At 32.5% G+C, this 23,729-nt stretch overlaps 1 protein-coding gene across 1 annotated transcript; it reads right to left on the bottom strand.

Annotated features, from left to right (window-relative positions):
* Positions 1–7,040: 7,040 nt before the first annotated feature.
* LOC148278309 (leucine-rich repeat-containing protein 58) lies at positions 7,041–23,257 on the bottom strand. Its single transcript, XM_088231603.1, has 4 exons — positions 22,396–23,257; positions 12,636–12,852; positions 10,286–10,475; positions 7,041–8,142 (listed from the first exon to the last, which is right to left on the bottom strand). The coding sequence occupies exons 1-4, from the start codon at positions 22,887–22,889 to the stop codon at positions 7,967–7,969; spliced, it is 1,077 nt and encodes a 358-aa protein (XP_088087729.1). The 5' UTR covers positions 22,890–23,257; the 3' UTR covers positions 7,041–7,966.
* Between the last annotated feature and the right edge of the window lie 472 nt (positions 23,258–23,729).

Raw genomic sequence — 23,729 nt, 5'->3', positions numbered from 1 at the left:
CATCTGTCTTAAAACAAATATCAATTAAATGAAAACAAAGAAAAAATAATAAATGATTTAATTATTCAATAGTTTACGTTTCTTGAGAGTTATAAAAAAGAAATCCAAAAATATTGGTAAATTTTCCGAAATATTTCAGTTTATTCTAAGTATTGTTTAGATTTTATTTCTCATCTTAATCCATGTTTTTTTTTTTACATATCATTTCATACTTTTAGCCATCGAGCTGAAGAATTTTTAAGGATTTAGATGTTTTATTTATTTTACATAAAAAAAATCTCTATCACCTATTTTAAAAATGCTAATATATACTGGCATAAAAAAAACGTAAGTAATTCTCTTTATCAACATAATTATGTAAACCAAGTGAACATAATATTATAATCTGTGCAAGTGAACGCTTTTTATTATTAGGCACACTAGAATGATTTTTTATTATTTTACTATATTATGCAATATTAAGGTTCGTAGGTTTTCACGGCCTTCAGAATACAGATAGTGTTTTTCTGGGTTATTATGCCGTGTTTGTGGGCTTTGTATTGCCGACGTTTCGGAGCACATTGCAGTGTCCATCTTCAGGGCTGAATGTATGAGTGTAGTTTTTAGTGTGTTTAATTGTGAGGAATTTGTACCGTGTCGCAGTCGGGCAATGTATGTGGTTAAGTGTGTGGAGTTTGTACCGTGGGCTTTGGAAGCACCGGGTACCATGAGGTTCGTAGTCGTAACCTTGGCCTTGGACACAGCTCCATATGCACCCAAAGTATGGCTTCGATACGTAGATGACGTATTTGTCATTTGGAATCATGGTGCAGAAAGATTAACAGTGTTTTTAGACCACCTAAATAATCTCCACCCGGCAATACAGTTTACTATGGAAGTAGAGGAGGACAAAAGCCTATCTTTTCTAGACGTCAAATTAAGCAGAAAGGAAGATGGCAGACTGGGACATACGGTGTATAGAAAACCCACACATACAAACCGGTATCTCCATGCTACCTCACATCACCACCCATCTCAAAAATTAGGCATCATAAACACGCTGGCCAGAAGGGCAACACGTATTTGTGAAGAAAGTAACCTAGAAGAGGAATTGAATATACTGACAAAAGTATTAGAAAGTAATGGCTTTGAAAAGAAGGATATAAAAAGAAGAATAATGTCGGTAACAAATCCAAAGAATATTTCCAAGATGGATGATGCTAATACGGATAAAAGAATAGCGTTCCTTCCCTATGTCAAAAATGTCACGGATAGAATTGCAAAAACGCTTAAGAAACGGGACATAAGGACAGTGTTCGGTACGACCTCAAAAGTAAGAAACTTACTAAAATCAGTAAAAGATCGGGACCCACTTGAAACAGATGGAGTATATAAATTAAATTGCAAAAGCTGTGAAACAGTCTACATAGGGCAGACTGCCAGAAACATAATGACAAGAATAAAAGAGCACAAGAGTGCATGCAAGTTGGGCTACCCGGATAAATCAGCTCTTGCAGAGCACTACATAGAAACAGGGCATAATTTCTCATTTGAGCCAAATGTCCTTGGAAAGCCCAAAAATCATCAAGCCCGTTTAATAAAGGAAGCCATAGAAATATACAAGCATCCTAATAACATAAACAGGGATGATGGGTTACGACTACGAACCTCATGGTACCCGGTGCTTCCAAAGCCCACGGTACAAACTCCACACACTTAACCACATACATTGCCCGACTGCGACACGGTACAAATTCCTCACAATTAAACACACTAAAAACTACACTCATACATTCAGCCCTGAAGATGGACACTGCAATGTGCTCCGAAACGTCGGCAATACAAAGCCCACAAACACGGCATAATAACCCAGAAAAACACTATCTGTTATGCAATATTTTTTATATACAGCCCTCATCACTAGAACAATACAATGTTCAAAATTTTATTTACGTATTTCGCAACTCATTCAAATATTTTATTTATTTCTTCTATCCTAATTTTCTTCAGCCGGATTTTGTTTTCTCTTTTGAATTACTATTTGTTATCAGTTGACCAAATGTTGTGAGGAAAGAATATTAATAATTCAATTATTTCTTGCCCTTATTATATGTACCTGAGCAGGAGAATGACAATTTCCATCTCCAAATCTTTCTAGCATAATAATTTAAGCGTATATTAGGCATATCTCAGGCACAACAAAGGCTTTAAAGATTTCAGTAGATGGGGTTCTTATTGGTACCTTGAAAATAACTTTTATAATGCCCTTTTTTTAATTTTAATTATTCAATTTATATTAAAACTTATTGTTACGGACTGTAGCTATATTGAAAAAAGAAAGATAACAGCAACACTTAAATAGCTCACTTTAAAAAAAACATACATAAAATAAAAAAATATATATTATCAACCATCTTGTGATGGAAAAACAATAACCAAGGGCTCAGCATTAGAACACTAAATGCATTGTATCTCGATCATCTGTTACATGAAGGTAAGGTGATCGGTCTTACGCTTCAGGTGTCAGTCCAGGGACAGAAAAATGTTGCAGTGTAAAACCACCATAAGACAAATATTTCATATCGACCCTGCCAGGAATTAAACCCGGGACCTCAAGCATGGTAGGCAAACATGCCAACCACTAGCCTACGAGGAAAAAACTTATCCTCACCTGATTTCCCTAGGGTTCTGGTTCTATTTTACACTTTGAACTAAAATAATCATCGCACAGCCATTTCTGCTCACTGCGGAATGTAAGCCTCCCTCATACGTCCGTCTTGGGCTTTCTGCATCCAATCACCAGCAATTCTCTTAATATTATCCGACCATCGTGTGAAGGGTCTCCCTCTACTTCTTTTATCTTTGCGAGGTCTCTACTCGACTACCCTTCTAGTCCATATTGGGTCTTTTTGTCTGGCAACATGTCAACTACACCCATTACTCCAGACCATCCATGTATTTCGGTGTTTCTTATCCGGTCAGAGAGTTTTATATCTAGCATGGCTCTTTCATGTTTTTTCTGGGCTACACGGAGCTTCCTCGTAGTCGACTTGGTGAGCTTTAGTGTTTCCGCTCCATATGTCAGTACTGGAAGTATACATTGGTCATACACTCTGCGTTTCAGATTTCGGAGAATGTTGCTGTCAAAAAACTTCTTCAGATTGACAATAATAGCTATCGTCAATGAGGAGGTAAGTGTTTATGGATGATATAAAACTGAATTAACATTTTGTGTAAGAATATTTATTTTGTAAGTTTATTATAAGCAGGTACATAGACATTTCAATAATCAACCAATGATAAACAATTTTAATTTGTAATATTAAGGCACACAAGATACAAATTTATATTATATATATATATATACAAAATACATATTTAAGATTCACAGATTTTCTGCATGTGTATGTCGTACATACAACAATTAACATTTAAAATAAATTTATCATCATCATAACAATATGTAGATATTTTTAATGTAATTCTCACGTTAATTTATTTTTAACTTTTAGATTTTTATCACATTTAACACATGTGAGTAATTAACAATCTATTCTCACCATTTACGTAAAATACAGAGTTCTAATTGGGCGTAGTTATGCAGAGAGCGTCCAACCCTCAAAATTCTAAAAATGAGTAATGGCGGTTTCGACGGCATACTATGATAACTTTATGTGCTGAAAACGTCCGCTTAGCTCAAGTGCTATACTTTTTTTGCCAATAAAATAAATTTCTAACCCACATCACGCTATTACTGTTATGTTAACTTTAAAAACGTCTAAGTGGTTTGACTGTTTTCTGCAGCTTTATTTTTTAATTTCTTTAATTGGCCAAAAAGTATAGCACTTGGAGCTTGGACGTTTTCAGCACATAAAGATATCGTAGTATGCTATCGAAATCGGCATTAAACTCATTTTGAGGGTTGGACGCTTTCTGCATAACTATGTCCAATTAGGGATCATGAGATTTTTACCAAGTCGAATATTTCTCACATAGGTACACAATACATGCATTGAGGTTTAAAAATTAAGGATTTTATTGATTATAATAATGACTGAACATTGCAAACAAATTGAATTTTACAGTGGAAACATTAAAAAAAAAAAACAAATATAATAAACAAATATGGATATTCGGGCATGAGCAAAACAGCACAGCCAATGACAAGTCATAAACCCTATAAATGTTCTCCAACTTTGTTGTAATTATATATTATGTCAAAAAAACATTTCTATTACTAAATACATTTTTTTTCCTTCTTTTTAGCTTACTTTTGAATTTTTTTGAAAGCAAATAGGTACAATTTCATATATATTTTGAAATAAAATAAAATATCAAATTAATTAACAATAAAATGCAAACAAAAAAAAAGCAGGATGAAATGTTTATCGCTAACTTTTATATTCTTTGAATACTTACGCAACATTTATTATATTCAAATGTAAAACGGACCACTGTGATGTTATAAAATACCATGGTTTAAGGCAATGTCGGTTTTGATACTAAATTTCTAGTGAGGCTACAATATATTTTATACTCCAATACCACAAGACTTTAATAATCAATATTGAGTTTTAATAAAATTACGAAGTTATTCATTACTAGGTACATACGTGCTGAGTGCCCAAAGCGCACGGTAGCAAATAAAGGCGACTAACGACTGACGTAGTATAATCTGTGTAACTAACACAAGAGTAGATATGAATACGCCGCTAGCTCCCTTCTCATATTTCATCTACGAGGCACCACAATAATCAGACTCATCGTTAGAACAAATTATGGTCAAAATATTCCCCCAGGGTCACACTTTGACGTACGGCGAAGAGGCTCGTTTACGTAGAGCCTAACCGATATCCAAGTACTCCGAATTCAACCTTAAGTATATCGAAATAAATATATTTTTTGCTTGCAACACTTTTTGTCTGAAGGAGTGCGACTGAATTAATAGACTGAAGATGTTGTGAGCATTGTAAAAAAACTGTGTTTTGGACAAGGGAATAAAGGGTTTAAATGTTGATATATTTTTATACACAAGATTTTTATTGAAAGTGCAATTTTTAGTGAGGCAGAGACTCTCAGTCACCTGCAAAACTGCCACTGCTTTAAGGAAAACACATTTGAATTTGCCTACCCCTGTAGTTATATGTGGATCAGTATATATAACTATTTTACAATAATAAACGCAGTATATTTTGTATCTTAAACTAAATTAATATCATTTTCCAGATCATGTTCATTGATTTGAGTTTAATTCAATGCAAAGACTTGAATGAATAAAATTGGAAACCTTATTTCTTGGGTAAGAACCATTACCATTGTTAAAAAATCTAAATCTATTGCATAAAAGTGGGTCAAAGCCACAAAAATAATTAGTCATGAAGTCCATTTGTGCATACGTAAATATGTGTAAAAAAATACTTAAAGGATTAATAGAAATACTAATGTAATATTAGTTTTCAGTTATCAAATAATATTTTGCAATATTAGAATTTGCCGATGAATCATATTTTAATAAATTTATAGTAAACATGTGATTGTAACATAGGAGATGAGGGGAATTGGAATAATGAGAATTGCGTGTCTAATAAATATCACACGAGTTATTTCATCAAACTAGAATTACGTATTAAAAAAAATTTCAAATGTGAAATGATCATGTCTATTTTAAAAAAAACCTAATGTGTCGGCCTCGTGTTGTAATGGTCAGCACGTTTGCCTACCATGCAAGAGGTCTCAGGTTCGATTCCCGGCATTGTTGATATGAAATATTTATTTTAAAAAGGTGTTTTTACACTAGAATATTTCATAGTCCCTGGACTGGAACCTGAAGCGTAAGACTGATCATCTTACTTTCATGTAACAAAAAAAAACAATCAAGATACGCTGCAATTGGTTTACCAATGCAGTGCCCTATGCACCGTTAAGTGCAGAAAGGGAATTTTATTTTATTTGGGAAACCAACAATTTTACATATGTATATTTATTTGCATATTTATAGTAATATATGATGATGATGATGATCTCTTTTTATCAGGTATGTAGGAATGTTTCAAAGCCAAATGTTTATTTTTCATTAAAACAAAAGTCACTAACCCAAAAAACACCATTTTGCAAAATCGCAATTTGAAAGTTTGGATACCTAGTAAAAATCTGATTTTTGTGTTTTGGAGATTTTCTATACACAACACAATTTCCTTCGTATCTTTTTAATAAATACCATTGGTAACTTTTTTTTCCGATACATTAACTAGTAAAAGAAAGAAAACATTATAAATAATTTGATAATGCGGTTAAAAACAAGTTTTCTAAAAAAATATTTTTTTTACATGTTTACTTTTATTATGTTTTATTATAAAAAAACCTAAAAACAAAAAAAAGTTTTAGAAAGAAAACCAATACATTCTATCTGCCTTTAATGATTTATGCTTGCTGAGATTTCATTAAAAGTCTCATAGTGGAAAGCAAATAATTCCGATTGGCATAACTTTTCTCTAACTTCCTCAGTGACGTTTGCCTCTAAGTTACGGACATCATTAGTGTCCATTATCTGGGCTGATGGTGGACACCCCAACACTGTCTGAAATGTATCAGAAACAAGTATCTGAAAAGCCGTGAAAACCAACAAACTTCCAAAACAAATTTCCTTTTAGGGATGAGCAGAGAGGATAGAACACCACACTACCCTGTCTCTACCTACTTTTTTTAATAGTATTGAATACCCACAATAAAAACAAATCTTAATTATAGATTGTCATTCTCTTGGGCAAGATTAACTTGTTAAAACTTATATTTCGACTGTAAAAAGGCAAAAAGAGACCCTCAAAAACTACTTCTTCAATTGAAATAAATGCTCCGTGACAAAATATTGATTTGTAAAGCTAAAATGCTTTAATTATGCAGCTTATGGTACACTTTAGACTGTTTTTTTTTTACATTGCAGATGATTTGTGTTAGTATAAAAATATTTATTTTATACTATGTACCTACACTAATTTTTATGTATTTATAAATATTGTAATAATACATATTGAACTGGAATGTAAGACTTTATTTTCATTTGATTGTAGGGTTTATTGCAACATTACTTAAAGGTTTTACTTATGTGTTAATATGTTTAAACACACAAACTATTATAGTATGGTGCCAAATGACGAAATCATACACGCATTAGAGAAGATATAAGACAAAAGAACCTTTTCAAATTAAATTCCAAAAATACATTTGCAGACCTAATGGCCAATTTCACAAAGGTCGTACAAATCTAAAATCCACACAACACAGTAAAATTAGGGTGAACGGATTTTTATTACTTCATATTTTTTTATTTTGATTTATTTAATGGCCTGCCATTAAGTAAATAAAAATAATTGTAATATATTAAAAATTAATCTGCGAGCGATACGAGCATTTTGAGGGTGCTGCGGTGGACCTGGCTTGGACACGTGCTCCAGACGCCTCAAGAGAGCCTTAGCCCAAGTTGCCTCTTCTTTACACGTCCCGGAAGTTTGTCGATGACGATCTTTTGGCTCGGTTTGGAGGAATTAAGGGACGCGGAATTAACGTGAGAATAGACAAGAGTGCTGGCTGGCGATAAGGTCTCCCGGAGTGGTCTGGTGATGCCCACATGCTCCACTTAGGAGTGAATATGGAAGAAAAAAATCAATCTACTCTGTGTTATAATGGATTTTTACAATCGTATGAAATGGGCCAATAGCTGAATAAATTGAAACATGGCATAAAATTTAGATTTGAAGCATTCATTTTGTGATTTTCTATTTTCAACACGTAACATGTTTTACTTTGTTTAACAAAGAAAAAGTTTATTATAACTGGTCGGCATTATTTAAAGAAAGTTATTTAAAATGAAGTCAAATATTGATATGTTAACGTGAAAATTCAACGCATCGCATCAATCTCGACATTAGTATTCTGTTAGAACGTATATTGGCAGTTCAAGAATGACCAAAAGATGAAGACGGCGGCCCACTTAGCCGAGAAGCACCTTCTTCATCATAAATCCGCGAGCTACCGGGTCGTGTTCTCGACTCTCCCAACTGCCCGTGATGCAGCGGGAACTACACAAGTACTGGAGAAGAGGAAGGCGATACTTGCCGCAGAAGTCCACAAATTTTATATGCTCCACACGACTGTCAAAGAACACACCTGTTGAAAAGAAAAAAAACATTAAAATCACAAAATAAATATTACCATGTACAAAAATAAAATTGCAATATAATGACTGTGGTGACAAATTATTTAAAAGTACATCATAGTGGTTTTTTTCAGGATTGTTTATTTCATTTTTTATTTATTTATTCATTTAAAATTATATTTGTTTGCAAATTCACATACATATTATGACTTTTTAGGCGGTCCCATAATTATTAACAAGAAAAATAATATTATTAAAATAAAAAGTAATTACATGAGATACAATAGTGATATAAAGAATAACAATCCTAAAAACATATTACAACAGAGATGAAGAAAATTTTAGAAAAAGTAATATAGAAGTCTATGTATCTACAGGGCTTATGACCTGTCATTGGCTGGTTTAAGTGGCCACTTTACACACTGTATAACATTCGCTGTTGTAATATGTTAATATTAACAGCTCCCCAGGGAGTTGAATCCAGTCCTTGTCTACAAAAATTTGTACAAACTCAAAATATTGTTGATAAATCCTATAAAGGTAAAAAATAAATGAAACATATTTAGTTACAGATGTCTGTCATCAAATATACAAAATAATACAATTATTGAAATGCATTCCCGACAATGTCCTTATTATTACAGGCAATAAATATTTTTTTTAAATAAAAAGCGTAATTCTAAAAAAGGCCTATTATAGACTAAATGAGTACATGGAAGATGGCAGTATATGGAACTGACAATATTATTTTATTTGTGTTAGTGTATTTGATTATTTTTGGAATGTGTAGTTATTTTTGAAACCTGACTATCTCTTTGTATTGAAATTCAATTTGGAACTAACACTGTATTCCTCCACTGCCATACTGGGAAATTAGAAAAAGGTGATTGTGCTGACCATGTGTATTTGATTGATCACAAACTGACAATACTGCAGTGAGGGGTACAATTAAAGTTTTTAAAGTTTATTTGTTTTGTTATTTTCGCGGTTTGATTGTAAAGAAATATTAAATTTTTGCTTAGTTAGTTTAAAAAAAATTGATATTGATAATAATAATAATAATATTTGGATAATTTATATAGCGCCATTTTTGTGAAAATCACCTCAAGGGCGCTGTACAATAAATAAATATCCCAACACGTCTTGCAGCTACAGAGCGCATGGACGGTTGGGATTCTAGTTCCTCATCTCCAATTATGATATATTACAATTATGATATATATGAGCTAGATAACAGAACGTCTTGCAGCTACAGAGCGCATGGACAATAAGAAATCTAGCCCCTATTTACATTTTAATTTTTTTTTTTTTTATTTGACAATGAAGTTAAGAGTTTAAGTGATATTTTTAAAATGAAATAAAAAGCAAATTTATAAAATTAGAATTTAGATAACAACAAGTCTTGCAGCTACTGAGCGCATGGACGGTTGAAATTCTAGACCCCATTTACTAAATTTAGATATTGCGAATACTAAAGAAAGACTCTAGTCTTTATGAACAGTTTCGGGAAAGGGGTGGATGCTTTCATTGTATCTCTTTGTATTGTTTTGTTTATTCATTTATATATTGACTTTCAATAAGCGTGTAAATTATACATACATTGAAGAAAAATAAATAAATAAATAATTATTTAAATATGGTTAAAAAAGTATAAATTAAATTCGTTAAAAAAATAAATAATGTAACCAATTACAAATCAATTTCCTTATTTTATTTTTCCACATAATTTGTATGAAATATAATGACAAATATATTGCCTTGTCAATTTATTTTTACCTGTCGTATAAATCAATTGCTCTCATATAAACAAATCAAAATTACTAATTAGTATTGTCAAATTTTAACTGACAAAATGTACCTATAAACCCTTGTTATTTCTTGCAATATGTTCGAAAAATAATAAAACCATTTTTCTGCTTTTCCTAGGTTCTTTCCCTTATTGGCAGTCCCTGGAGTATGGAGACGTTTGCGCAGTGGAAATATTCGGGTGAATTATTAAAACTTTTATATAACATTTTATAAAATTATTATAAAAGCAAAAACAATTTTTTTCCAAAAGAGACACAAAATACATAAGAATTGTGCAAATATTGAGCTCGAAAGCAAGTCACTATATTAGACACTGTACATTGTCTTATCTGTACCGTATAGTACCTTTGCACTTGGGATTTACGCAGCAATGAGCCTGTTCCAGGTACTCCAGCAGACATGCGGGTATGTCCCCAGGGCGCAGGCAGAAATGGTGCAGCTTCACGGTGCGCGCCGCCAGCTCCAGGAGGGTGGGCGGCTGCAGAGTGATGTCCTTGACGAAGCGTACCACCAGGGGGTTATCACGGAGGCTTAGCTGAAATTCAAACAAATTGTGAAAATAAAATCAGGGCGTCAGTGAAAGTCAAAGGAATTTTTTAAACTACTATAATAAAAAAATACCATATAATCTTTTAAATAATATTTTATTATCTCTTTCTTATGTTACACAAAAATATTCTAACTTAATTATTTGTTATAAGAGCAAAAATTCATTAACATTTTCTTGTATACCCACGAACAGGCCATGCCTTTGTGGGATTTTTTGTTTACTATTTTTACTATTAATATGTATTTCATTGCTATGTAATTATGCTTTATTTTTTTAATACTCTGTTTTACCTCTTATATATATTGTAAAAAAAAACAAAAAAATTTAAATAAAAAAAATATTCAAAAATAAGAAAATGTTGCTAAATGGTATAATAACACTCAAGTATTAGAAAAAAATTGAAGAGGTTTAGTGCCTTACTGTATTATTAGGACATAATAAACTAATGCATTAACATGATAAATATGATTGGTGTATTAGATAGCGATAACCCAAACTCTTAGGTAATACTAAATTTTCTAAAACAAAAGCATTAAAATCAATTTGATAATAAACTGTGTTTTTTGACTTATGTAATACACTAAAGTTCTCATGGTGTGATATGTGTCCATCAAAATGGGTTTCATGTAAAAAAAAGCGATATAATGTTTCCGTGAAAACAATTATTTAACTTTTCGGTGTATCAGGTCAGTCCTCTGGATGCTTTAGAACAAAAAAAAACTAAATCTAACTGTGCCTGAACGTTGTACAATACTCAAGACCGGGTAACAGAGGGCCCTGTAAAAATGTTATAAAAGAAGAACACAGGAGAGATCGCTCTCTTTTCCATGCTGACAGTCTGCAAACTAATATTTTATATGTCGTCGGGTTTCTGGCACAAGTTGGTAACTACAAATTTGATTTGAAAAAGATGTCTTCATTAATGGCATCAAATAATCTTTGCTCTAAAAGTAAATAAAAATATATCGTATTTTATAAATACAAAAAAATATATTTTATAATATTCAACTTCCAGTTTAATTGTTGATTTGGGATGAGCTTTTAACTTTGAAAGATGAATGTCTCATAACTAGTAAAATATAGTTACCAACTTGTGCCAGAAACCCGACAATGATGTTTAATCTCTAAAACTCTTGATTGTAAACTATTCTCGCTACTGTAAACTCGGTAAAAAATAAATCCCAGTCTTCATCGCGTTTCATTTAATAATCATCACCTACATAATTCTAAACAACTGTAATTAAATTATGCTAAATTGGGATAATCTTACAATGGATCATATCTCAACATAACTTTAATTGAAGGATTTTAAAATGACGTTCGACCATTTGGCTACTGCGCTTTACAGAATTCAATAACTGTTAAACTGTTACAGAATGGCCGGTGGAGGCAGTGTTGCCAACCTCCGTCAAGCAAAAATCAATAGATTCAGGAAAATAAATCGGTAGATTCATTATCAAACCAAATATCGTAGACTGAGGGAGGAGGTGGCCAGAGATTGACTAGCATTATTGCCAACCTCTAGATTCATTCTCCAAAAATACCGTAAGCCCAGGTGGGGGTTTCCAGAGTTGCCAACCTCTAGATTCACTGTACACCCAAATGCCTTCAGCGAGGTGGAGAGAGGAGTATCAGCTGTTTTTAAAACTTTCAGTTTCATTCTACGAGATGTTTAAAAATTGGTGGAATTTCAATCGATTTAGGCTGATCAGTAGATTGCTTCCAAAATTGGTAGATCTACCAAAAAATTGGTAGGTTTGGCAATGCTGGGGACGACTCTGGTTTTCCCGATTGAACTTGTTTCTCCCGGTTTACTATCAAGCTAATGAACTAACATACTCCATCGCCGTCAGAATTAGGAAAATTAGATTGGGGGTGACAGACAAATCGACTCTATATACTGAAGTGCGCTGATGGTAGTAGGGGCATTGAAAGCGGTAAATGTAAACAGCTTCTGCAAACATAGAATATAAAATAAATACATATACAAAAAAGTAATTAACCGTTCGTATTTTGAAATTGTATATTTCAGTAGTCCCTGACTGGCACCTGACACGCAAGATCAATAATTTGAATGAGCTAAAATTGGTGTGTCAATGCACCTTAAATGCGGAAAAGTAAACGAAAGTAATAAATAATAGTCACCTCAGTCAGGCATTTAAGTGTGATAATCTCTGTGGGTAATGTTCTCAAGCGGTTGTTGTGAAGTCGTAGACACTTGAGGTGGTTCAGTTTTCCAATACTGGCCGGCAACTGCTCGATCAAATTCTCATTGAGGACCAACATCTGCAGACTCTTCAGAAGCCCCACAGAATCCGGAATATCCACTATTCTGTTTCCCGCCAGCATCAATATCTGTAAACTGATTTCATTCTAAGTTAGGGCACAATTAATTTTTTATTAACACGTTGCCTTCATGAATGATCGAGATACACCGCAGTTTGAGCACCAATGCAGCGCCCTATTCACCTTACGTGGTGGTAAATAAATAAGAGAATGATGACAATGCAAATGAAGGTATACCTATTATTTTATTTCAATAATATTTACATATTCAAATAATTTCTTAGAAACAGTAAAACAACAAGAGTTTACCAGATAAAAGAAATTAAACAAATTATCTTCAATTTCAGGAACATGTCCTTCAAAAAGTAAACACTTAATTTAAAGACGTAATGGAAAAATATATATTATATTTACACAAGTAAGTAAAATAATATAGATTAAATGAATATGCTCCGATGGAAGTAGGCATTTATCAGCTCGCAGACTTGTATAACGGCGTCATAACTCATCCGTAACATTAACGATGATTCCTTCAATATAAATAGAATTGGAAATTGCACAATATTATTTCCAAGCTGTGGGGGGAAAACAACCACAATTATGAATCAACAATATTCCGAGTTTGTCCAAATTTTCGTAGACAAGGACTGGATTCAACTCTCTGGGGAACTGCTAATATTAACATATTACAACAGAGACGAAGAACATTTTAGAGAAGGTAATATAGAAGTCTAGGCATCTACAGGGCTTATGACCTGTCATTTGCTGGTTTAATTGGCCACTTTACACACTGTGTAACATTCACCATTCTGCCCATATTTGAACATCTATATTCCTTCAATTCTTTCATCTGTTGATGTTTGTGAAGTTGCCTAGTATGTAGGTAAAAAAATAATTCAATTAGATGAATCTCAACAATGTTTGAGTATGTCCAAATGCTTGCAGACTGGCTGGATTTCCTGGAATTATTCATATTTATATTTATTGCAACAGAGGTGCAACTGATAAAGGTTTCAGCTCCTTTACTTCACAAAGTCAACAGATGGAAGAGTTGAGGAAATGTGGATGTTTAAACACGGGCAGAATGGTGAATGTTACACAGTGTGTAATGTGGCCACTTAAATCAGCCAATGACAGGTCATAAGCCCTGTAGATGCCTAGACTTCTATATTACCTTCTCTAAAACGATCTTCGTCTCTGTTGTAATATGTTAATTACAATTATGGATGCTTGAGTTTTCAACTAATAGTTGTTGATGCATAAGACATAATATTTCTGCTAGTATAAAACACGAGGAAAAATGTTCAAGCTGTACCTATTGCTTTTTATAACCAAAATAATGAACAGTTATAAAATAACATGTAAATATCTATAAAAATCGATTCCCAAAAATAAAAATATGATTTATTATCACTTGATAACGGAAGAATTCCTACAAGATATTTACAAACCGCCAATATCCCATACCTATGGAATGCGACCACAAAAATAAATAAATGTAATTTTTCTCTAGTCTGCGTGATGTCATTAACCACTGTAATTGGGCTTCAAGGCATGTTGTGGAGCAAAAAAAAGAAGAAAAAATGCGACAAAAACTACAGGGAAATTTTACAAAAAAGGGGCGCTAAATACATATGGAGACAGAACTAGGCCGTGTATCCTCCCACACATCTTAAATAGACTGCCCGATGAAGGGAAAAAAGCGAAATTAATAAAAATAAAGTAAAAGGTCTTTTGAAAACATTTTTCACAAATTTTAAATTCATAGTGTATGAAAAAATAGGTGAATATTTCAATGTGTAAGTTTATTCTTCTATACTCTGTTTCCTAAAAAGGACTACATTTTATTTGTTTTCACTTATATTTTTTGTTATATTTGGTATTATTTAAAGAGAGAAATCCTGCAAAATTTTAAGATAAATTTTTCAATTAAAAAAAAAAACAATAATAAGCTGACTAAAAAGGTAGCAATCTCATAAAAAGAGAAGACGGGAAATCTAATATTTTACCCACAGAATGAACATTATAATTCTATGATTTTACCCTTCAAAAGTCACTTTACCAGACAGTTAATCGTAAAACATTATTTTTTTTAAATGCATTCTTATAATTTACTGAAATATTTCAATTATGGGGCCATTTTCAACGAGTTGTAAATAACTCACTATTAGAAAATGGGAATCAAGTTGGGGTCGAGTGGGGTTCGAACCTCGGAGCTCTGATCCGTGAGTTTGCAACATTAACCACGGGACCACAACCAATTATAATTAAAAAAAACCTAGTAGGTACCTAATAACATGTGCTATTTATAGATTTTACCTATTAAACAATCACACGAAAATTCTGTCTACCTCTATCTTTCTCATTATTGCAAATAAAGTATAAAGAGTACGTAAGAAATTGACAAATAATATAAACGTAAAAGGATACTTTTTTTGTACTCGCTTTGCCTTGAAACGGTATATTTTAGCCATTCGGTGGCAAATCGTATGATTCGAATGACAGACTTCAGCCTTAATGGCTAATTTTTAATCAAAAAATTAGTTCATTAAAAAAAAATCCTCTTCCTTGAAGGGTTTATATTATTTATTGTAAAGCTCTCCTAAAATAAATAAATACCAATATTTCTTCTGTTCGTTCTTCCATTTTTTGTTGATTTTTGTAAATTTTTGAAAACATTTAAGCAAAATAGATCCAGGGGTGCTATTCTGAATCTTCTCGTTGGGGTAGAAAATAAAGAAATATTTATTTTTTGTATGCGACTACATTTTGACTCATATATGGCCAAACTGATGATTAAACGTCAAATAAATAAGAACACGTGAAACCAAACATGATGATTTTCATTTAGAACATTATTGCAACATTAAGCATTACCCAAAATACTTAATCAGGTTTAATTGACTAAACTGTATTTGTTTTTTTCTGTTTTTTAAACAGTTTATAAACTGTGAAATGTCGATTATAAAACTGTGACATTTAATCATTAGTGTGGCCATATCACACCTTTAAAGACAAACCCTAAACAAAAATATAAAATTTTACATTATTGTATTATTTTACATTATAGTACTGCCGACTGCGGCACGGTACTAATTAATAGTACTTTTACACATACTTTTTTCTACAAAACACTCAGTTTACCCTAAAGATGGCTCCTGCAATGGTAGCCGAAACGTCGGAACAAATCCAACACACACGGTATCACCCAAAAAAGAAACATACTGGAATATATAACCTTTCAAGATCAGATATATCTGTCATTGTTCTATGATCACGCCAATATAAATTCTAATCATACTCCTATTGATGATAATTCAGTTCAAGCACAAGCGTTTGTCTCTTTTTTGGAGAGGAACAGCATTAAAAAACACAAATGATGCTTAAATATGTATTGAAACTGAAAATGTACCTTATTACATATTTTTTTTTTTTAATGAAAAAACATTAGGCAGAATGGTGATGTTACACAGTGTGTAAAGTGATCACAGTGTGTAAATTAATCACAGGTGAATGCCAAGATTTCCACATTCCCTTACAATTCGTCAATTTTATTGAGATATCAATCTCTTTAAATGGAATCCGCAAAGGGGTTAAATTCCAGCAAAGATTTTGACATACTCCGAATATTAGTAAAAAACTGGTCTCGTGCGGTTTGTTTTGAAATAAATTCGTTATCTAAATAGGTACTGTGAAATTACGAGAAATTCATATTAATCATAAAGCCAGAAATGCACAAACAAAGAAGAAAAAGATACGAACTACCATGGTAAAAAGACGGCAATCTTAACAGAAATATCGAGGCTAAAGAAATTATGTGCGAGTACTCGAATAGTATTGTCAACTTCATATGACACGATCCTTCTCCATGCACACATAACTTCGGTAGAGAATATTGAAGTTAGCAAAGGTCAGCTCGGGTCGTAAGGTCCCCATACTTTGATAAAAAGAGCTGTCTAATAATTTCCAATGATATACTTACAAGTACGATCGTAATGACTTGACAAAAAATATCATTTTACAGCAAATAAATAAAAAAAATAATTATAACACGGTAACTGGATTCTCAGATTCATTCATTTTAATTACATAATCAATTCAATAAGTTCGAAATCAAATTATTAATTGGCGCGTTACATTTATATTTTTGATTTATTATGAATTGGCTAAAAATAAAAATAGAGTTTACCGAGTCCGAAGAAATTTGTTATACTTTTGGGTGTCGAAGAATCTACTGTCGATGATGCGAATCTGAAAGTTTATAAGTAATGCCTATCATGTGATATCAACTAGAAATTCTATCTAGCTATATATTTACGAAAGATTTGCTAAGTGCTTTGACCTGCGAGAGAATGTAATAAATATGTGATGTCGGTAACCATATTGGCATTGAAATAAATTGGCAATTGCCTGCAGTTATCTAATACAAAGCCAAAGTAAACTGCGCGGAATAAATGTTTAACATTCGAATACTGCGTAGGTTGAATTAATTCTGACATTGCAGGAACCATCTTCAAGGTAAACTGAGTTTTTTTTTATAATTATAAAAAATCAGTAAAGATAACAAAAAATAACTCCTATTTAGTAGAGGTCATAAGGAAATTTAAACAGTTATTCTATTAAAATAGCTGGAACCGTTTCACAGAAAAAAACTGTTTACTGGGTAAAAACAGTTTAGAGCAGCGTGGCTCTTTAAAAGTAACTTTTTACTCACCAAGCAGTAACATTTTTATTTGTTTGTGAACTGTTAAGAAAATGAACCGTTTTAAAATAACGATTTAATTTTTTTTACCATCTCGACTACATAATAAGTTATTTTTATTTTATATTTGCTGAATTTTTTATTATAAAAAAAAATAGTTTTCCCTGAATATGGTTCCTACAACGGTAGCCAAAATGTTCAATCAATCTTGAACAGTTTTATTCATATTTAAATTTGTTGCGACAGAGAGGGAAAAAAATTGAGGAGGGATATGTGAGTCTAGGCATTTACAGGGCGTATGACCTGTCATTGGCTGGTTTAAGTGGCCACTTTACACACTGTGTTGGTTCAGCCGGATGAATCTCACCCACATGATAAAGGTTTCAGCTCTTTTACTTCACAAAAGCCAACAGATGGAAGAGTTGAGGAAATGTGGATGTTCACACATAGGCAGAATGGTGAATGTTACAGTGTGTAAAGTGGCCACTTAAACGCTAAAATAATACTCACTTATAGATTCAAAAACTACTCTTACTCTAATGAAAGACATAACCTCCACAATACATCACATACAAATATATAATCACTAGATCCTCAACACATAGACAACTTAAACAAATACAAACTAAAACCACTTTCGGACAAAGGGATTTTAAGTATTATTCAATTAAAATCTATAACCTACTTCCACTGTCTATTAAAACAATTAGTAACGAGAAAATGTTTAAAAAGGCTATAAAAAATGGGTAGTGGAGCTAGGTAGACGTAAAATGGATTGTCTTATTCGCCCATACCAATATTGAATCGACTGCTCCACAAGTCTATGGCTTATGTTAGGTTTTTGTTATTTTCATTGTGTGTTTTGTAATATAAATAATATAGATGTACATAAATACCTTGTTTTTAAAACTGTCTAAATATTTGTTAATTATCTTCGTTTTTTTAAGTTAGTCTTCTTTGTTTTTTCTCAAATGTAATTTAAAAAAAGCATATTGTTAAGTGTCCTCGGCACAGGAAACCCCAGTGAGGTCACATTATTTTTATTATTAATTATAGTTTGTAAGCAAAAGATATGAATAAATAAATAAACCTGCCAATGACAGGTCATAAGCCCTGTAAATGCCTAGACTCTCATATTCCCTCTTCAAAAATGTTTTCCCTCTCTGTTGCAACAAATTTAAATATGAACAACTCCTTAGGGAGAAAATCCAGCCGGTCTGCAAGAATTTGGACATACTCAAAACATTGTTGAGTTTTATTCATCTTTGTGAAAATGTTCCAGCAGTTGCTGGTACTAGATTTTTCGCCCACACGGCTCTTGACTGTTATTTAGAAACAGTTTCACAAAACAGTTTAATTTGTGAAACGGCAAATAATACCGCTTCTTCTTATAAATAACTGAAATGCCCATCTAAAAAGCAGTAAGCAGTAGGCAATACTTATAATATAACCCAGAAAATTTCAGAAAAAATAAATATTTCAATGAAGCATTACAGTGCGTGATATAATGTTAAGTGAGTGACTTGCAAAATCAATAAGTTTGTAGCAAACAAAACATTATCAGGTATCAGGAATTTTCGTTTTTAAACTTGTGGGTGCCATTTTTGAGACATTATTTAATTTATAAATAAATTTTACCAGAATGACTGATTGTATAATTTTTAAATATCTGCAATAATTAACTCATTCACTGCGGTGCTCACATATGTCTGTGAGCGCCTATGACAGCAATGCTATGCGGTGCTCGCAGAATATGTGAGCGTACGGTATCCATGATGCAAACCTTAATTTCTCGTGAAAGAATATTAAAATCGGAATCATTTTTTGCTTCAAATGTGGCTAAATCTTCATACTATTGACATCTGTCTGTAAAATTTTGAAGAAACGATTTCCCTTTTTAGTCAAATGAATGAATGGGAACGTAATATTCTTTACCATTGACCAGGGATCAGATGATATATATTTGTCTCTTACATTCTTAGAGTATATACTCTAAGGGTAAGAGATGCAACATTGTCATGTTTATATTTTTCCGATAGTTTATTATATTCGATATTTCATAGTTTTCTAATCTTAAGTGTGTAATTTATTATTATTATTAATAATAATAATAATACACTAGCAGATATTAAGCTGATGCGTGTATATCAAGTGTACATGGTTATTAAACATTATAAATTGATGTGTGCATCTAGTTAACATTAACTGAACTAGCACCAATCACTTTCTCGGGAAGGCCATTCCATTTCTCCAAAACTCGGTTTGTCAGGAAGTTCTTCCTGGGGTTGAATGAGAAGGAGGTAGTATTTAATTTCAATGAATGACCTTTGAGATAGCGGTTTTTATTCATAGTGAACATTGATTTCAACTCGGGTACATTATACTGCTCAGTTAAGATTTAGAACATTTCAATCGAGTCACCACGCCACCTCTGCTCTTCCAGTGAACTCAACCCGAGCTCCCTTAAGCGGTCTTCATATGATTTCTTTCTTAGAGAAACTACCATTTTAGTTGCTCTTCTCTGGACTTTCTCCAACAACTCCATGTGTTTTTAAAATGGGGACTCCAGATTTGGTATGCATACTCCAGGAGTGGACGAACATATGTTTTATAAATTTTGAGGAACAAATCGAAAATGTTTGTAACTGAAGTTTGTATCAGATAAAGCGGTAATAAATTCATGGTCATTAACAAAATAAGTGTTTAAACTAATAAATAAAATATGTCAATTTTGTGCCATTTTGTGCCAATTCTGCGACACGGTACAAATTACTAGTACTTAAACACAAACTTTTTTCTACAAAACACTCAGTTTACCCTGAAGATGGCTCCTGCAATGGTAGCCGAAACGTCGGAACAAATCCAACACGCACGGTATTACCCAAAAATAAAACATATTGCTAACAGTGACCGTGAAAACCTTGACACCTATTTAATGTTTTCTTACTATTTCGGATGTATTAACTATGTATGATATTATGTATTGTCACGAAAATATTTTTTTTAATGTACGGTCTCAAATGAGTTTTTTTTAATAACTCCTGGGAGTATAATATGTACTTTTTGTATTATATGTTTTATAATTTTAAAAAAATTTAAAAATAAAAAACCAGGTATTATTTTGGATTATTTTGTCCTAGCTTTAATTTTCTTTAGTTGTATCTGTATATAATATAAAGAAATGTATTTACCATTGTTAAATGGACTAAATAAGTCCGTAAATAAATAAATAATAATTATACAATATTGTAATAGTTATACAATAGTGAGACTACTTAAGTATACCATTTTAAAAATCAATCTTACTGTTACTTATTTATCCACTAATTTTATTGAAAACTAAATGAAATGCGAGTGACTCGGCAATTATGATACTCATAACTCTAATGATATATTACATAAGGAATAGTGAGGCACCTTCTTCCAACAACTTTTGTCACACATATTATACTACAATCACTACATTGATTGTATTTTGATTGTAAAATATGTGAAAGGAAATTTGATCAGGATTCAATTAATACTGGGCAGGTACATAGAATTAAGAATAACAGAAGGCGACTAAACTATTCTTACAGGAGTAGTTTGACGTTTTGACCCATTAGTTTCTTTGTAGGCGTCGCTCAGTACGCAACTCCCGATTTGAATTCAACTATGCTGTGTTGTGTCGTTTTAAAGTGTAGAAATACTGTTGGGATCTTAAAGAAACAGGATGGGATGACATTTTATGTGTAAGTAGTAAATGCATGTGTAAGTAGCAAATGCATTACTTAAAAATTGAATTATTTTTCCATCCGTCAGATTGTCAAGGAAAACAAAATGAACATTTTGTTAGTGTTGCCAGGGTAGTCAAATTTTTTACGCTACTTTGCTCATCTAATGAGAGCACTTATGAAAATTAGACCTCTCGGATTAAACAACGCTGTGGTGGACATTTGATCGACATTATCTTTAAAACATCAAATATTATTTAACATGACATAAAAATATCAATTTTATGTCAAATAAAATTTGTTTTTTTTTTTTAAGTTAAAAGTTCATTAATTAAGTAACTCTTATTAAATTACACTTTACTTATCTACTCTGTTGTGTCAATCAATGTTTTCGCGTGTACAATAAAATTTTAAAAAATAGCTTTTTTTTAATCTTACATTTGTTATGATTATATTTTTCGCGATCTGGCAACATAACGCGGCGACTTCACGCATGCGCAAGGCGAAAGTGGGGCAAAGTGGGGGGTTTTTTAGACACAGTCCGATGTATTCAAATATAATTCTACGCTCCTTCTGGACTATTCTTAACTCTATGGGTACAATAGCCGTATAATACATTTATAAAACATAGACATACTTGTTTAGTTGATTGAGTAGTCATTCTTGTTCATTTGGTCCAGTCTTTTTCATTCGACAAACCAGAATCAATTGTTGTTAAAATTTTGAATAATCAGTGTTCAAGCCAGTTCAAGCATGAGAAAATGCATAAATGTAAAAATAAAAGTATAAAATTTGATCCTCTCTGACCTACAAGGAAGTTATTCAATGGTTGGTTGGAATTATGCTCAAATCAGACTCAGAATGGCCTATTTAGATTGCATATAATATAATTTTATTTTATTTGCCCATCCATAGGGGAAAATTACTATTTTAGGAAACAATACATTTAATGGATTTTATTATCGCTTTTTTTAAAGTTACAGAATGATACATTCTTTTTGTTCTTAGTTTTTTTTTTTGGGTTTTTACCTAACAACAAGAATGGCACTTAATTTAAGATTTGTGGATTGGTTCTTTGTTGTTTAATGTAGGTCAATCGGTTATGCGTAAATGGACAGCGAGTTATCAGTAGGTACCCCAGTAAGGGGGGTCATCTAAACAAGATTACTATAGTCGGCACACAACATGGGGCTGTGGTACTCACCTACTCATTTTCCAAACGTCCTTGGGGACATTGCTTATATTATTGGCTCCCAGGAACAAATACTTCAAGGAAGACAGCTCCAGCAACTGCTCGGGGAAGGACTCCAGCATATTCCCGCTGAGGTTCAACTCCTTCAGCGTTCCCGCCGGGTGAAAAAACGATTTAGGCAGAGACTCGTTGGTCAGACAGTTGTGCTTTACGGTCAGTGATGCCAGCGGACATGTCCTCAGAATATCCGGGAGAGATGTGAGTCTATTATTGCTAATATCTAATACTTTCAAATTTATAAATCTGCCTAGCGAATCGGGTACAGAAGTCATTCCATTACCGGATAGAAGCATGATCTCGTACTGATCCGAAGATCTTTTCTCGCCAGAGGCGCATTCTTCGATAGTATTCTCTATAGCAACTCTTCCCAGCATCTGTCCCGATAGGTCCAAAGTCTTTTGTTCTCTCGCGTCGCTGTCGCAGCTATCCGAAGTATAGCACTCCATTTTAATTCCAGATGCCGCACGATTTTTACGAACACGTCGAAAACTACCGAGATAATTGTGCGCGTATTCAATGGACCGACGCCTGTGCGTGCCTGCGCGACATTCCCGCGAGAGAATGGATTAATAAATGATAAAGAGAATACAGAATAAGCATAGAGTCGTAGGCCAAACGAGATAATGAACACAAGTTGAGCAACCAAAGCGAAATACAAACTGACGTTTTATTTTAACATGATACGAAGTATTTGTTTACCGATATTTACTTTATTATTGTTATTACACGAAGAAATTTACATTAAATTAATTGATTGCAGAAATTGGAATGACACTTGGTTTGACAGATCTATTTTTTTTTCTTTGCATTACCATGTGACAGACGTGACGTAAATAAAATGGTTCGTTACTATGTTCTCATTGATGATAAATATTATAATTACTTAGGTATTATAATAATTATTAGGACTTTTATATCTTGTTTAAGCAGATTAATTAAAATGTTGTATTGTTTTTTAGTTTGTATATCACAAATTTAAAGTAAGAACTAAAATAATAAAATAACTCATTTATTAAATGACGTTTTTTGAATTTGCCTCGACGTGGATAGCCTTGTAAAACTTGACGGAATAAAAAAGCGGGCAAAACAAAATAACTTTACGTCTTATGCGCTGATTCGAAGATCCAAGGAAATTTATTTTCAACATTTAAAGGATCAGCTTTGTGGTCAAACATTTTACGAAATGTTATTAAATATTTGCATATAACTACTTACCGGCTTTTTTTTTTCTACCCGTCTCTTCGTCAAGACACCAATTAAACTAACATGCAAAACCCACTATACAC

This window comes from Micrasema longulum, unplaced genomic scaffold, assembly GCF_059751315.1.
Source record: "Micrasema longulum isolate JH-2025_06_02 unplaced genomic scaffold, ASM5975131v1 h1tg000896l, whole genome shotgun sequence".
Lineage (NCBI taxonomy): Eukaryota > Metazoa > Arthropoda > Insecta > Trichoptera > Brachycentridae > Micrasema > Micrasema longulum.
This window is presented reverse-complemented; position numbering and strand designations above follow the sequence as displayed.